Below are 16,492 nucleotides of genomic sequence, written 5' to 3'. Positions count from 1 at the left end.
TGAAGCGATTAATGTAATAATTGGATCAAAGTAATAACAAATTTCATTTTTCATTTCATTTCATACATTTTAAAAAGCATTAGTACTTTAAAATACACAGACACTGTCAGGATACTTTTAAAAAATGTTTTTATTACTGTGCAGGAGTACAGGCCTATTTAATTGCCAGGCGAAGCAAAGCATCGTGGATTTCTGCAAATGTGTTAAGGCAAGGGATAGCAAACAATAAACACAAACAATCCAATAAAAACATTTCACTCAGTACTTGCAAAGATAAACTGAAAGGTAACTGAAGACATAGAAGACATTTATCTTAACAAAGGTGACCTATAAACCAAAATGCTGTATTCAGTGGTCTCTCAAGTAATCCCTATTTCCAGCTCAGTTAAAATGAATATGATACATGAGTTCCTTTGTACAGTAATTACATGGACAAACACACTTCCAACCGACAGTCAAAGGGTATTTTTGTAGTCCAGTGAATTGTTCAAGTTTGTCAGAAAACTGGTTATTGATTTCATTTTAGGGGCAAATTTAAGGCTTTATAAAGGCTCATTTTAGAAACCACCAGGAATAACATTAATAGAGGATGGATATCCTTAATTCTTAAAAATATAATCTGTTATGTATGTATATATATTTATATAAATACAAATTGGTAAAATATAAAGACTTTTCAGGCACACTTTGTTCCAACCACAATCTGTTGTAAGTGCTTTTTCCTCTCAGCTTCTTGCTTTGGCTTCATAGAACAAGTTCATCCATGGTGTAAATTCTTCCCTTTTAGTCAAAAGAAGTTATGGCGGTTAAGGCAATTCAGGACCTCCTTGGGAATGTTTCATAGGAAAGAGTCATCAGAAGGAGGGGCGTAAGAAAAGCCCACAAAGGCATCGTCGGCCTCCATTACACTGGCGTTGACTATGGAATGTTCTTGAGCCCAACACACGGAGTTGGGGACCATCTCGTCTGTGAACTCAGGATCGAAGTTGGAGATATCACCGTAAGAGCTCTATGAAAACATTGGGGGAAGGAAATAATGAAATAAAAATATGGGTCATATAAGCATTCATGAAATAAATGCAAAACAAAATGCATATTCGTTTTCATACAATGGACATGGACAACAGTTTTCTTGATTTTACAAAGTGCTTTATGGGGATAAAACAATCAAATACATATATTTATATATAAGATAAAGGCCAAAAAAATTAGGAAACTTAAAGAAAATGCCAAACATTATATGAAATGAAGTCTATAAAAATGCATTTTATGAAGTAGTTTTAAAAGATGGTGTGTAATTATGTAGCACCTGCTGTTAAATAGAAACACCTGCTCAATCTACTATGTGTGAGTATATTTTACATGAATTACATTCAATGGTTCAGTGTATCTAATGAGCTTTTTTTTTACATTTATTTACTTTGTTTTTGTTGAGCTAAACCTTGCTTTACTTTTTATTATCAGTAAAATCTTAGACCTTGCCACCCACACTGGTGTTGTTGATGTTGATGCGAGTCTGATTACCTTACGAATAAACTAAAATATAAACTGTAAAAGTGTATTTTTGTTCCCCTCCAGACATATAAAGGACTCTGCTTTGAAGAACATTTTTTTTGTCTGATGTGATAATATGATGAAATACAATATATAACTTTCTCCAAATCTACAGTCTTCTGATTCTTTTGTTTACTGGGCAAGAAACAACTGCTAAATACTTACCACTTTGGGTGTAAATGGAGGAGGGATCCTCTTCTGTACAAGGTCATCCCAGTTGATGGAGGAGAAGAAGCTGTGAGCTCTGATCTCATTCTGAAAATGCAGAATAAAAAACATGATTACGTATTTCTCAAAAGTTTGTTGAAAAAAGTACATCTGTAAGTTGTTAGCAGCAGTGTTATGATGTATACAGATCAGCCACCAGAGGGAGCCCAAGAAAAAGAAATTCTGTTGCACATAGGGTCTGTATTTGGACAAGTGCATTGAAAAATAAGCACTCACGAAGTCATCCCTTGATCCCAGTCTGTGTTGGCCATCTTTCTCAAGCAGGCCCTGGAGGAGAGACCAGGCTGGGCTGGACGCACCAGGACGCAACGCCAATGGCTTGTGGAGGATGTTGTCATACATTTCATGTGTGTCCCTGCTGTAGAATGGCGGCTAGGATATAAAAGAAAAGGGAAGTAGTGGCAAGTGAGTGTGACGTGTGGTGCTTTTAGTCCAGGCAATACACACCTTGAAGTTGCACAGTGTAACCACAGTCTGATCTGCAGGTCAATGGAGCAGTTGGGGTGAAGGGCCTTGCTCAAGGGCACCTAAGTGGTGGTAATAGGGGAGGGGCAAGCCCTGCCAGTCCAGGGATTAGGCTAACGTGACACCCAATATGACCTTGCGTGTGGTAGGTATGTGGTGGAGATAAAAACGAGGTTAGGTAAATCTGGAGACCATCTTGCAATGGGGTCACACCTGCTGCGATGTGAATGGTGCAATGGAAAAGATTACATTAGAGAAGTGAGTTTGGTGTAACAAGTGAACTATACCATGTTTATTGCTATATAATCCTTGTTCTGGTGTGATCCTGTGATAAAACCAATCCTGAATTCCTCCTAGACAAGTATGTGATCAGGTACCCTAGATAGAGGTACCTTAAGGGAGGAAAAGGAGAGAGCGAGGCCACAGCTCGAGTATCTGTAAAGGTGAACCGGTATGTCTGTTTGTGAAAACATTTTGTCATTGTCATAGCACCATAACTGTGCAAGATGCAGTCACTAAACTTTACAGGTATGTAGTCGAGGTCAAAATCAAGGCAGAGTTTGAAGATAGGTGTGGTCTGACCCATGATTACTGAGAACTCATGTATTAATGTCATGATGGCTACGGAGTACTCGTGGCTCAACATGGATGGTGTGCTCCTATCGCAAGATGGTCTCTAGTTTCCTTCTCACAGTATAACAGAATTCACCATTACCTCTTCACCTGAACAATTTATCATGTAGTATATGGTATTATTTTAATCCTTGACCATCAAAACATTGGGGTACATGACACCTCTTCTGTGTTATCATGTTTGGTTCAGGAGATGTGATGCAAAATAAATCATTCAGCTATGGCGGAAAAAATAAAATGGCTGTGATGGCCGCCACGAGCCGTTTTTGCGATGGCTTCATCTCTGAAAATGTTCAGGGCCCAAACTGTACAAGTGTACCAAGTTTCATGCGTTTATGAAAAAGTGAAAGAAATTTGTTCGCATATTATCTGAACTATTTGACATTTAGCACTAAAGGGAATTGTCAAATTTGACACTGTACATTGCGTTTAAAACTAGAAAGCTTTGTTTGTTAAAGTAGTCAACACTTCCAAAGACAAATTGGATAATAACCAGTAAACAGTCAGCTTATTGTAAAAACTCACCAAGCCGAAGAGCATTTCATACAGCACTGAACCCAGACACCACCAATCTACTGTGTTGTCATATGGCTGCTTCCTCAGGACCTCTGGAGCTAAGTACTGCACACAAACATAACAATACAAAATTAGCTTTGACATTTCCCCTCTGACTTAACATTTACCAACTATATGTATATCAACTACTATTCTTGCTAATAAAAGCAATTAGCACTATTTTTTTCCTGGAAAATGTGACTAACATACACATACAACAGTACAGGCCCTTAATGGAATAGACTCATGCTTGTAAAATTATTAACAACACTTTATTCCAAAATGCCTGTTAATGATTATTACTTTTTGACACTAAAGGTGGGACCTCTTTGGCACAACCTGGTGCAACATTATCAGTAATCAGACGTGTAAACATCCAAAGCCAACATACCTCAGGTGTTCCGCAAAAGGTATTTGTGGTATCTGTCTGGGAAATGCCCTCCTTGCACAATCCGAAGTCCGTCAAAATGATATGCCCCTTTAAAGAGAGGACACACGGACGGTTTTAGACAACATGTGCCACACAAGCAGCTCATTATCCCTGGGGACTGAGGATTCTATTGTTGCCCAGGAATGTTGGCTGCGGCGTAGCTCAGTCAGTCCCATTCAGCGTTCCCTCACTTTCTCAATAAGGCTAGGCAGAAAAATCATTAGCAGGACCTAATCCAATCACACGCATTCTGTCCAGCTGGAACTGGAAATGACACTGTTGTTCACCGGTGGTACAAATATGACCGGAAAAGACATGAAATGACATTGTGCTGTAAATGTTATGGTCTTATGTAATGAATCTGCAGCCAGCATTCAGGCGCTGTAGTTCATGCCACTTCAGTGAGTATTGTCAAATTAGGAGCAGTGCCATCCAGGTATATTCAGTGTAACTGCTGGTATAGTGGTTATTTATTGTTTATTATATATCATTGAAAAAACAGGAATACTCACTTCGTGGTCAAGGAGGATGTTTTCTGGCTTTAAGTCTCTGGACAAAATTAACACAAATGAATGACTTTTAGTAAAAAAGACACAGTGTTCTAGCCAGGATTTGAAAAGACTGAGGTCATAAGTCTAAATTTCCCCACTGAGACCTCACATACCAAAAAAAAAACTGACCAGCAACCCGAAGAAGTAAAATGTTTTGTGTTATACATATTCTTCCCACCATTATTAGTATCAGCTTTAAAAAAAAATGTGTGTGTAATTGTAGACTGTGATTTTCTTTTCTTACTTCATGTCGTTAAAACCCTAGAAATTCTTCTTCGTTCAAGTTAACTTATCTCCAATTTTATACATTGTATACTACATGGCATTTGTAAGTGTGTGTAGAAACAGCAACTTGTTAAAAAAAATCACATTCTCTATACCTGAGTTTTGTTAACTGACACAACATCTTTTAGTTCAGTCCTTGAGAGCATCTAAGAAACTTAACACTAAGAACGTAAATAAATCTTTAACATACCTGTAAACAATGTTGAGAGAGTGCAGATATCCCAGTGCACTGGCCATTTCAGCTATGTAGAACTTTGCCCTGGGCTCTGGGAAGGTCCGCTCTTTTTGAAGATGGAAGAAAAGCTGGAATCAAAATGTTCCATTCAATTACTGGAATGAATTACATGGCAATCATACTGAAGTAATTTGCATAAAAATGACTTTTTAATCTAATAAATCCCAAAACTTTGACTGGGATGTATAAATATTTATCTGATTTAATTCACATGTTGCTGGCCTTTGTAGTCAAATTATTCAGACGGGCAGGAGGCAGATTTACTTGAATACAGACTGCTAGTCATTCTCACACAGTCAGTCATACATGGCATCTTTAAAAAGGATGATCACACTTGAAGATCCACAAAGCAAGTCACAGTCAAGAGCCATTCTGAGTAATGTCATGATCTCTAATAAGACTTTCACACATGGAGGTGTGTTTACCAGTGACAATGCAGCTCAGAGGTTTTTTTTAATTAAAGCTGTATATGACATATTTCCTGTGTTACTGCCTTTCTCAGCTTTTCGTGACTGTGTGACTCATTTCTGTGTGAGCACATTATTCACAAAACTGAAACAACTCACTTCTCCTCCGTTGACGAAATCCAAGACGAAGTACAACTTGTCTTTGGTCTGGAAGGAGTAATGAAGGCCGACCAGGAAAGGGTGTTTCACATTCTTCAGCAGCACATTGCGCTCTGCCATGATGTGCTTTTGCTGATTGGGAGAAGTGAGTTAGTAGAAGAATTATAATTCACATTTGCCGAAACATGACATATGACAGGTTCAGGGTCATACTTGATAGTTTAAGTTACCTCTTTTCTGTTGAGAATGACCTTTTTCTGTAACACCTTGACCGCATAATACTTTTCATCATGTCTCCGTTTTGCAAGGAAAACCTGCATCACAAGATCGAGAAAGCGTCAGCAGTGTAAACAAGAGGAATCCCAGATCTGACTCTCACTTCCTACATGGAAAGGCCCAAGACATGCAGAACTAAAACTTGTTGCTACCCACTTAATAAACACTGACACATGCAAGACGTTTCTAAACATAATTCAAGAACTCAAGTATAACAAAAACACATCAGTCAACAAAATTCTTTTGGTTTGTAAGACAATTTTGTCCAAAATTAAACTTTTTACTAAACTGATGACAAAACTTTATCTAAACCGATCCATAAAATAAGTTTGTAAGCGTGAGAATTCTCACTCTGGGATGAACAGAAACTGACTGTACTTTCCCGTATTATGTTATGTACATACCTTCCCGAAACTTCCCTTCCCTATGACCTTTAGAAAGTCAAAGTCTGTGGGCTTGGCACTGAAATGAAAATTTTAGCACATTAATTTCACCAACGTAAAAAAGTACTGTATGTGATTACACAACGGCAAAGATAGCAAGGCAGCCTGCTTTGTGCTTAAACATTAGATTTTCTTAAGGAGCATTTGAGTAGCGAACATACTGTGGGTTTCCAGAGGGTCCCAGGTTAATGTTTCTGGAGGTAGAGTTGTTCTGTAAAACAGCAGAGAAAACATTATCCAGGTTAGCCATCAAGACGCAACTATAGGGTAGAACTCAACACTGATTAAATGGCAAGGACAGTTGCTTTATCTGAGAATTCAGTTCTTTATCTGTGCTACAACAATGACATAACATTTACATTCAGGGCATTTAGCAGACACTTTTGTCCAAAGCGACTTACAATAAGTACATTTGTCACAAGAAAGAAACCACAACATATCACCGTCGATAAAGTAAGAATGAAAAAATTGAAACAATTTTCAAGCCCTCGTCTGAGCATAGTAGCTGCTATTTATCAAGGATACCTTAAGTACATAAGTGCTATGATTTAAGTGCTAAGGGTATAATGGGATTTTTTTTACTTTCTGTGTTTTGTTTGTTTTAGTCCAGGCTGATTTAATCACTTGTTACAAGTACAAACTACACATGGAGATACAGAGCTGAATCAACACCTCTCTGGCAACAGCCTTGACTTACAAAAACAGAGGTAAAGAACCTTACTGCTCCAATATATCTAGACTATCCAACACATCAAATGAAAAGATGTACTCAGCAAGTAAACAAAAATGTAATGAAAAGAAAAACAAAAAAACGTATTTGATCGATCAAAATTGGTTGATCAGTTACTTACTTTGTCGTCTTCATCCTCAGAGGCATCAGAAAAGTTTTGCATTTTGTCCATCATTAGAAACGTCATAACATCTGGTCTGTGAATTTTAAAAGAGGACAAAGCAGTTTAATAAATTAAGGAAACAAAGCAGAACTTTCTCCATCTTCTTAATCTAATTCAGCCAAGTGTGAAGCATGGATAAACACATTTGATCTCATTAGACTTTTGTATTCAGCTCATTGAAGCCATTAATCCTAATAAAGTCACCAATGCAATGTTATATAATGGCAGTGAGAACACTTACTGGTTGCAAAGCTGTGGATGCGAGACGATTCGCTTGATGAACTCGTGCAACCCTGCTCTTCTCTGCTTGATGAACTCTGTTGGGCAGATGCATTAATTGTTTAAAAATACAATCAAACACAGGGGAAGGCAACATGGATCAAGAATAAACTGCACTTATTCTTTTATCATGGGGTAGGGGGATTCTGTATTGATGTACACAGGATATGTTAGCTTACTGTGAACACTTACCAGGGTCAAAATTGTCCCCAAATATCCTCTTGGCAGGAATTTTCAAGTTCATAGATGGAAACTGTTTCCTTAACTGTATTAAAAGATGAGAGCAGCAGAGAAAATGATGTTGCAGGCTAAGAAACACCTATGATCACAAGTGTATAACTTCTCTACATTTCAATGTGAACAGCTTGTCACAAACAACAGTAAATCAATGTGTAGGTACTATGATGTAAAATCAAAAATAACATTGTTCCACCACTCACTGTGTTGTAGAGTTTATCGAACTCTGCATAACGCCTGAAGACAAACCATTCCTGTTGCCCAACATTAACCATGACTTTATAAACCTGCAAAAAAGTCAAGGAAAGTCCATGTAAACACAAGGAGTAGTAGCATTAAATGCTAATATCATCAATAAATATGATTTTATTTTACAGCAACAACATTTATAGGTGTTTGGTGCCTGACAAACAAAAATTGACCTGTAGGTTTGATTCTACTCAGAACTGCAAATTGAACAATGAACAGAAGTTTTTCACGCACTGTGTAACGTTTCTTCTTGTCCCTCTGCTCGTCGTGGCAGGGTATGCTGACATTGGGGAGACTGGGTTGCTCCTCCATCTTAAAAGCTTTAGGCATTCAAAGGTGCAAGGTCATAAAGTGATGTGTCTTCCTCAGAATCAGACTTCAAGTATACAACTGGCCCATCCCCATCCTGGGTCACTGCTGTGGTGGAGAAAAGAGAACAAGACTCAGTTAATCAGGAAGTGAAACTTTTTCTTCAGCTCTCTACACATTTCAGTCTGCAGTGGTCATGTTGCTCACACCTGATATGATAAACATCTGTCTCTGAACACAACTTTGTGAGTTGATTTTTAGTTACTTATTTGCCTATTTGCCTAGTTTATCCATCAATCTTACCCTTTATGTTCTCACTAGTTATGCAGGGTTCACAGCGGGCTGCTTTTTTAAAGCTGTGTACAAAATAACACCAGCTGGTTGCCTTCAAGTATCACACATGGCTTTAGGAATTGCCACAATGTCTGTATTTGAAGTTGTGTTTTTGTACAAAGAGACAAAATGTATCTAAATATCTATTTGCTGGGGCCCTCAACCGAGACCAGTTTAACATTAGCGTCATGCAGCACAGCCGCAATTAACTACTTGGGAGTTTTATTTGTATTTTTAGTTATTAAGACAACAAAAAAGATGTTTTAAAAGCTTGATAAAAGTTCAGAAACAAAATTCTGTTGTTGTCTGTTAACACAGACCGCAGCAGACTCCATTTCTAAACTAACGTTAGCTGGTGTTGCTCTATGTTAGCAGAGTGGAGAGAGGCACTGAGACGAGGCACTCGAGAACTATCAAATCCGACTGGAGTCCTTTCACAAAGAAAGTCCACAGACCAGCTGTATTAAGTAAATTAAACAAATCCTCCACAGGCTTGTATAGGCAACCAAGAGAGACGGGTAAGGTTTATTTTTCACATCACGTTACAATCCGCTCACATGTGACCAAAAAAAAAAAGTGATTCATTAACAAATTGTTGCCCCTTTAAATGTATGTATTTGCTGCTTTTCTTTGACATATGTAAATGGGTTAGAGTATTTGGGTTTTGGACTGTTGGTTGGACCAGAGAAGCAACTTGTAGGCGTCTCTTAGGTGTCTGCGAAACTGTGATGAGCATTTTTCACATTGTTTTGAAATTTTATAGACTAAACGGTTAATCAATTAATCGTCAGATTAATAGATAATGAAAATAAACGTTGTTTGTAGCCCTGTTGACAACCTGTCAAGCCCTTTTCACTTTGCCATGAATGAAAAAACGTATTTTTTTCTTTGGTGTGCAAATGGACAGATTTAAAGATGCTTCCTGTGGGCATTTAGCAAAAAAGAAAACAATTTACGAAAAAAAAAGAAAAATTGAAAGATTAAACACCTATTCTAGAGATCCCTATGCATTCTTGAAGAAGAAAGATTGTAGCGTGCACTGGCAACAACAGGAGGGTCAGTGAGCTGCAACATGACAGCAGGCGGGCTCCCTCCCTCCGGGCAGCCAGTTAACTCACTCCTTCCTCTGAGCAGGAACATCACATCCTCCCTCTCATCTGACACTTTAATAGATAAAAATGACCAGAACACGTATACTGCTGGTTAATGACTAATAATGGTGCTATCAACCTCCCACACATGAGAATTACAAGTCTGTATCTGTGCAGCCTCTCCTACATGCATTCATCTCACACATACCCGCTCTAACATGTGAACACTCTCTGACACACATGCACCAGCTCTCTTACACATGCTGGGTCTGTGACATTCTCCCTTGTTCCGGTCAGTAGAAAGGTATTTTTAAATACCTTCCAGGGGTCTTTGAAGCTGGAGTTACACAATAGGTTAAGAGTAGGACCCCCGGAGTTGTTCATCCCCAACGTTTAAAGAGAGAAATAAAGCTCAGTGCTGAAGTGTAATAGACTCCTTCCCCTGACAACTTGTAGTCACGAAAGGTCAGGACCCAAGTTCCCTGAAGGCAAAGAAGGAGGGCAAAGTTCATAGTAATTGCAAACAATCTAATAAGTGAATTCAGTTTTAATAGAGGTTAACTCCTGTATTCAACTGACCTGATGACATGATATAAAACTATTATGTGCAGGGTAAACACTGTGTTTCTCTTTTATCTCTCTTCCTTCACCATGAGTTACGCAACGTCTATTTCTTCAACAACAAAGCTCATTGTCTGCTGCCCTGACTTGTCCATTGTTTGACATTAGTGACATCAGCCCAGTTTGTTCAGTAGTTTTTGTCTCTCTAACCACAACCGTTGTTACTCTCACAGTTGTTTGCTCACAACACGAGGAAAAAGCTGCTTTGTGTCGACTTTCTCCGCCTGCGTATTGATCTTGAATGCATCCTGCAGGGAAGTCTCATTCCGCTCACGTTGGGGTGAGGGTACAGCAAAAGAGCGGATCCTATTTAAAATGCATGTGTGCAATCAGAGGGACCTTCATGCCCTCTTCATCACTAGTCTCTTCTTTCTCTTTTGTTTCTATTTTTAATTTTCTTTCAGTTTCATTTTGCCACATTTGTTAAGACAAACCACAAAGACACAAATAGCATGAACATTTCCTTCTATCACAACTGTCTTTCTTTTATTTTGAAGCAGTTAAAAATAAAACGAAAGATTATCTTCATTGGACTAGAGAGCTGAGTAACTTCTCAATTGACTTCAGATTAATTTTCTGTTTTATGGATCAAAGATTACTTTCAGTTCTTGTTAAAACTGAATCTTGAAAGCACCATGACTGTGGAAAATCAACAGTAGCAATATGTAAATGACACATTTTCGCTGACACTACCATGCTTGTCTCCTCTACCAACCACTCTAGTAGGGCTGCAACAAACGATTTTCATCACTGTCAATTAATTTCTTGATTTATCAATTTGTCTGGTCTACAAAATATCAGAAAATGGTGAAAAATGTCGATCAGTGGTTCCCAAAGCCCGAGAGGACGTCCTCAAATGACTTGTTTTGTCCAAACCCAAAGATACTGAGTTTAATGTCATAAAGTATCTGAATAAATTAAAGAAACCAGAAAAAAATTAACATTAAAGAAGCTGAAATCAGAGAATTTTTATGGCTTTCTCAACTCAATTATCTGATTGTCCAAACATGGTGACTAATTTAATAGTTGGCAATAAATCGAATAATCGTTGCAGCTACAGTCAGATCTTTTAGTTTTTTAAAACCTGGCTATTAAATAGGGAGAGCTGGTGAAGTGAACTGTGACTGGTACGCACAAACAACGGTTTGCCATTTCCCTGAACTGCCTCACATCTGTGCATGTTTTCATGGTTAACTGATGCCGTACGTCACTGGGTAAGACCAGCTTTTTAACATTCCTGAAATATTTTGGTTCAAAGGAAACATAACCTGTGGCCAGCATCTAGTACAACTCACTTGCATTTTCAGCTGACACGGCTACTCCTTCATATGGAATGCTGCTGCTTACCACACCCACTAATAGTAGTTTGTTATAAGGATCGAAAACAAAGCGTTAGAGAGACATAATGACTAAAGATTAATGTTCAGCACATTTGCGAGCTGCAGTTTGAGCCCAGCATGCCCTGCCTTCATGCCACAACATGAATTAACTTGTGCTGACAGGCACAAATATGCCAGACTACTACAGCGGATCAAAAATAGCATTCTTCCTGCTTAGCTCAAACACACATCCTTGCCTGTGGATATCCTATGAGGATGTTGAATATATTTTGTGTGTGTGTGTGTGTGGCTGTGTATCAAGCGTGACAAGCAATTTTAGCGAGAAAACAAGGAAGAAGTCAGCGTACAATGGGAAATCAGATATGAAAGCTCAATCAGGCATGCATCCACTGACAAACACCGAAACGTAGAACAGTGCAAGCCGAATTAGTTATTGTGGATAACCACACAAAGACCTGACACAGGAAGACAATCTATCAGCTCTCCTTTATAAGGGTTCTTGTGACCAGGTACTTTCACATTAATACAAATAAATTCATTATAATCTGTTTAGATTTGCATAAAATGTATAAAACTTTGACAATACACCTGACATCTGTTTTGTGTGCGATACAACTGAATGACATCAACATTATTCGGGTTTGAGGTATCTCATTATGATGCAACAGAGACAGATCTCTGATTGAGGAAGTGCAGCTGGAGAAGTGTGTGAGGGGCATGAACTCAGTCAACCCTGCTACGTGCAACCAACCTCAGCATCTGGACAAATTCCTAACCCAACCTGACCGTCCAGACAGCTCACAGACATCCACTGTCTGCAAACTGTGGCGCTTACTTCCTTTTAGAAACAGGTCTGAAACCACTTGTGCACGACAAAATTAGATCACTGAACGTAAGATGCTTCTGATGGACAAGGCTAAGCCTAAGTTTTTGAAATCCCACGCCACATTTCTCACTTACTAGAGCTCTTAAATAGTGTTTGATAAAACATATTCTTAAAAGATACCTGTTACAGGACCTAACCAATACATCAGTTGCCCAATGTTACTCTATCACAGATGTATTGTATCGGTGTGTACATTGTCCAATGTGTGCCAATTTGAAAACTTTGTGTTTACAGAGATTATAATGCAGAAAATACAGCCAGTACCCAGTAGAGTTTACCGTTTCTGTGTGTTGATGTAATTTTGGACAAGAGAAGTTTATTGTCAAACTGTAAAACATCCTGCCTCCATTGCATAACTCTGTCACAAGTGTTTGATGGCCACATTTTAGGAATCATTGCAGAAAGGTGCGTACATCAGCCGATATATTGATATAGGAATATTTTAAACCCCAATATCGGTATAGGCATCTGCCCCAAAAGTCGAGTATCGGTCGGACATCCGTACCTGTTACATCAAGGCACCAGCCATAAACCTCCCCAAATCAAAATGTAATGTAAGCTGATTTTCACATACAGAACGGATTGTGACAGAGTGGTTATTAAGAAAAGCATCCTTCTTGTCAACATTGGGAAACATTAGCAAAACACATAAACACATCATCCAACTTAGAAATGGTCGTGTGCCACTGTCCATACCACACAGCTGAATCAACACCCAACATCACTTGGGTTTGTCAGCCTATAAGGTCTGACACATATTTTCTACACTCAGAGAGCCAATTACATGGGGGTGGACAACATGTCCCTGGAGCGCAGTACTAAAAAGGCCTCGCCTACTTCTGTTTAATTTTGGCTGAACCGTTTGGTGAGCTCACAATGGGTTTCACCTGAGGCTGCGTGTGTACTACTTACAACTTTTTAAAATCTCAGCACTGATCACGTGTATCACAGAAAAAAAGCGTTACCTTCTCCAGCTGAGGAGAGGGGGAAAAAACCGAGGCGGAGCAGGGAGGAGTTGAACACACAGAGACACAAATTAAATACCGACACGCACATACACACACACGGAATGAAAGGTCTGACTTGCTCCAACAAGTCCCCGTGTTTAACACAAACCGTAAACAACACAGCAAAAGCTCACACTTGAATAGTATCTCATTTTCTCGCCCGTGCTTCACAGCAAAGTAGCTAACCTAACTTAATTTGTGTTATTTTGCTTCGGTTGAACTCCTGTTTTGTGTTGTCTTCGAAAAGAAAAAGTTAAAAGTGTGTGATAGCTAACCGCCATCCCTCTACTGTTACCTAAAAACAACGTTTTATCACATTGACACCAGAGTTTCGTATGCTAGGTGGATATTACCCCACAGCTAGCCAACGTTAATTCAGCGACAACAAGGTGCCGTTGACATGAACATCACGTACCTTACAGTATTTGGACGCGGGGTTCATCTATTTCCGTTGGTCCAGTGAGGATGTTTCGCTCTTCAGCGTTTAAACTGCCAGTACATCGAACATTTCCCAAAGTTGCGGCTCGGACAAAAGCCCCCAAACCCCCAAACTGAGAGTGTGGTTTCTTGCTGCCCATAAGCGTAAAGTCAAGTGAGAGAGAAGCAGGAAACATCAGTCTTTCCTGGCCGTAAAAAGTTCCAATGAAATTTGTCACGGGACCTCACAACTGCAACCACCAGGCAGAGTGCACGAGGCTGCTTCCGGTGCTGCATTTCAAAATAAAACCAGAGCACACACTACTAGAGGAAACCAAGTGGTGGGATGTTGCTTGAGTTTGTTGTTTGTTCACTGATCTTTCAGTTTTCATTTTATTGTTGGTTTTCTTTTTCCTATCTATCTATCTATCTATCTATCTATCTATCTATCTATCTATCTATCTATCTATCTACATTTAGTCAAGTATGACAGTTCTCATGCTATGTCATACCTCAACATTTCAGTGAAAAAACATTTTTGCTTGTCTAAAATGACAAAAGAGCAGCTCTAGTTACTCTGCAGATTAAGGTTTTGTATACAGTATAAAATGTAAAATCCACTTATGCATGATGATGCATTAGTTGCAATTAGCATCGTCATTATATGCTACTAACATATTAATACCCATTAATCAATATTATTAATCTAATTTTAGATTAATAATGTGAGTATATATTCCGCTTATAATGGCTTGTGTATGTGTCTCCTCAATTAAAGGTAAACCAATGAGACTGATTTATGTAGGATAATACACTATCTGGGCTTCAAAACAACACATGATCAAGTACATGGGGCCAATCTAAAGACGGGACTTCAAGATCAGGTAATAATTAACTTGTTTAAAGGATCGTGTCTACATTACAACACTCTTGAGGTGAGATTGTAATTTATTGGTGCATTGACAAAAATAGGCCAACACACTGATGTGCCATTAATTAGTTTACCAAAAACCATACACACCACCACGACCCTTAGGCTTTTTAAATTAATTTTCATTCTGATCTCTGCAAAATGGTTGATCTTTACCTAAGGTTTCAAGTTAAACACAATGGAAGTCCTTACAAATTGAATATGTTTAGTTTTGTGGTTTGTACTAGCAGTTACATGAGGAAATATAACAAAAAACACATTACAATACTGTACAATGTTTTTGTGATTACAGTCCTTAATCATTATTTGTTTAGGATTAGCAGAATTCGTGCTTTTAGTTTAAAAGCATGGTTAAAAGGAAATGACAGACTTCCGGTCGTGTTGTGGTGTGCTTCACACAGCTACTTTTACACTCAGGAATGACAACAAATTGAGAATTAAACCAGTTAAACAGTGTCACCTACAGGTAGAAAGGCAGGACATGCCTATTATCTAAAAATCCCCCCATTGTCCATTTTACTGCAAGAAAATCAAATGAACAGATTAAAAACTATGAATGGTAAATACAATATTATGACCACGTCTAAATTATGATACAGTACTGTAATCATACGATCTAAATCAATAATGAATTTACGCGTGACAAGTATGACATAATATGGAAGAATTATGAGATACTTAATTATTTCGAGTAACGAAAAGTACCATATGTAATCTATAACTTGGTCTTGTATTAGCCGAGTCAAAATCCATATAGACGCATTGCACCACGATCCCATAAAATAAGGCTGTGTCCTAAGTTAACCTACCTGCTTAGAGCTGACAGTGCGTTGGCAAATAAAAACCAGATGTGTTGTGATAAAATAAAAGCAATAAAATCTACAGGAATGTTAAGATAGCATGTGAACCAAACACATTTTTCAGAAGTAGTTCTTTTTTTTGTTTTTTTGCCTTTATGTGAATGAAACAGAAGCCAAAGTTTTGTCCACAAGGTGTCAGCAAAACACAATTAAAAGGAGCTGCAGAATGTACTGTGGATAATGCAGGATGACTGTCAAAGCGAAAGGAAATATTATGTCATTCATGCTGTAAATAATAGGTTTTAGATGAATCTCAGTCTTCTCAGTTATGATGCAAGTATTATGTGAATCATTATAATAATTTACATCTCTTACAAGGCACAACAATAAGTAGTGTCAATTCAAAGGCATTGGCCTTTTGAAGCAATTGCATAAATTGGTGTAATTATAGGACAATGTACTCTTATGTGCAGCAAGTGGTAATAATAAGCTATAATCTATGTTTATATATATGTTTATGTTGATCTGCTTCTATGAAAACTAACACAAAATAATATCTAAGCACTATAGGTTAGGGTTCAGTGTTGGAGACAGGATTCATTGCGCTTGCCTCTTGTGAGATTGTGTGGCTGGGAACCCCCTGAACCCCCCTCAAGGGCCTCCGAGAGTCCCTGCAGCCCAGTTTGAGCCATCACCGTCTTAATGAAAAGATCCATTCTGCTGCAAAAGGTGACAGTACAGTCGTCTAACACAAGACCCGCCTTCCTAAAATTTTAAACCAATGAAACTAAACCCTCCCCCCACTTTTAACCAATCGCACGCGAGCCTCTCCTCATTTTTGCCCAATCAGGTTCGAGTACCGACTCTTCTATCCACAG

At 38.4% G+C, this 16,492-nt stretch overlaps 1 protein-coding gene across 2 annotated transcripts; it reads right to left on the bottom strand.

The window, feature by feature from the left end:
- Positions 1-112: 112 nt before the first annotated feature.
- On the bottom strand, positions 113-14,149 carry sgk3 (serum/glucocorticoid regulated kinase family member 3). 2 transcript variants are annotated; one of them, XM_084341085.1, is made up of 17 exons: positions 13,882-14,149; positions 8,114-8,296; positions 7,834-7,917; positions 7,586-7,658; positions 7,356-7,431; positions 7,073-7,148; positions 6,383-6,432; positions 6,183-6,240; positions 5,733-5,816; positions 5,503-5,634; positions 4,892-5,004; positions 4,378-4,414; positions 3,827-3,913; positions 3,406-3,501; positions 1,999-2,154; positions 1,720-1,809; positions 113-1,009 (listed from the first exon to the last, which is right to left on the bottom strand). In XM_084341085.1, the coding sequence occupies exons 2-17, from the start codon at positions 8,207-8,209 to the stop codon at positions 839-841; spliced, it is 1,479 nt and encodes a 492-aa protein (XP_084197211.1). In that variant the 5' UTR covers positions 8,210-8,296; positions 13,882-14,149; the 3' UTR covers positions 113-838. The 2 variants fall into 2 exon arrangements, with proteins under 2 accessions (XP_084197211.1, XP_084197212.1); XM_084341086.1 differs by having other exon boundaries at positions 13,887-14,149.
- Between the last annotated feature and the right edge of the window lie 2,343 nt (positions 14,150-16,492).

This window comes from Pagrus pagrus (assembly GCF_965226575.1).
Source record: "Pagrus pagrus genome assembly, chromosome: 20".
Lineage (NCBI taxonomy): Eukaryota > Metazoa > Chordata > Actinopteri > Spariformes > Sparidae > Pagrus > Pagrus pagrus.
This window is presented reverse-complemented; position numbering and strand designations above follow the sequence as displayed.

Bases quoted from the DNA above. Each gene is read 5' to 3' on its own strand.
- sgk3 (XM_084341085.1), bottom strand. From the start codon at position 8,209: ATGCCTAAAGCTTTTAAGATGGAGGAGCAACCCAGTCTCCCCAATGTC. The intron at 7,918-8,113 runs GTGCGTGAAAAA...ACTTTTTTGCAG, and splicing joins ACAAGAAGAAACGTTACACA to GTTTATAAAGTCATGGTTAA. The intron at 2,155-3,405 runs GTGAGTTTTTAC...TTTATATCCTAG, and splicing joins ATGAAATGCTCTTCGGCTTG to CCGCCATTCTACAGCAGGGA.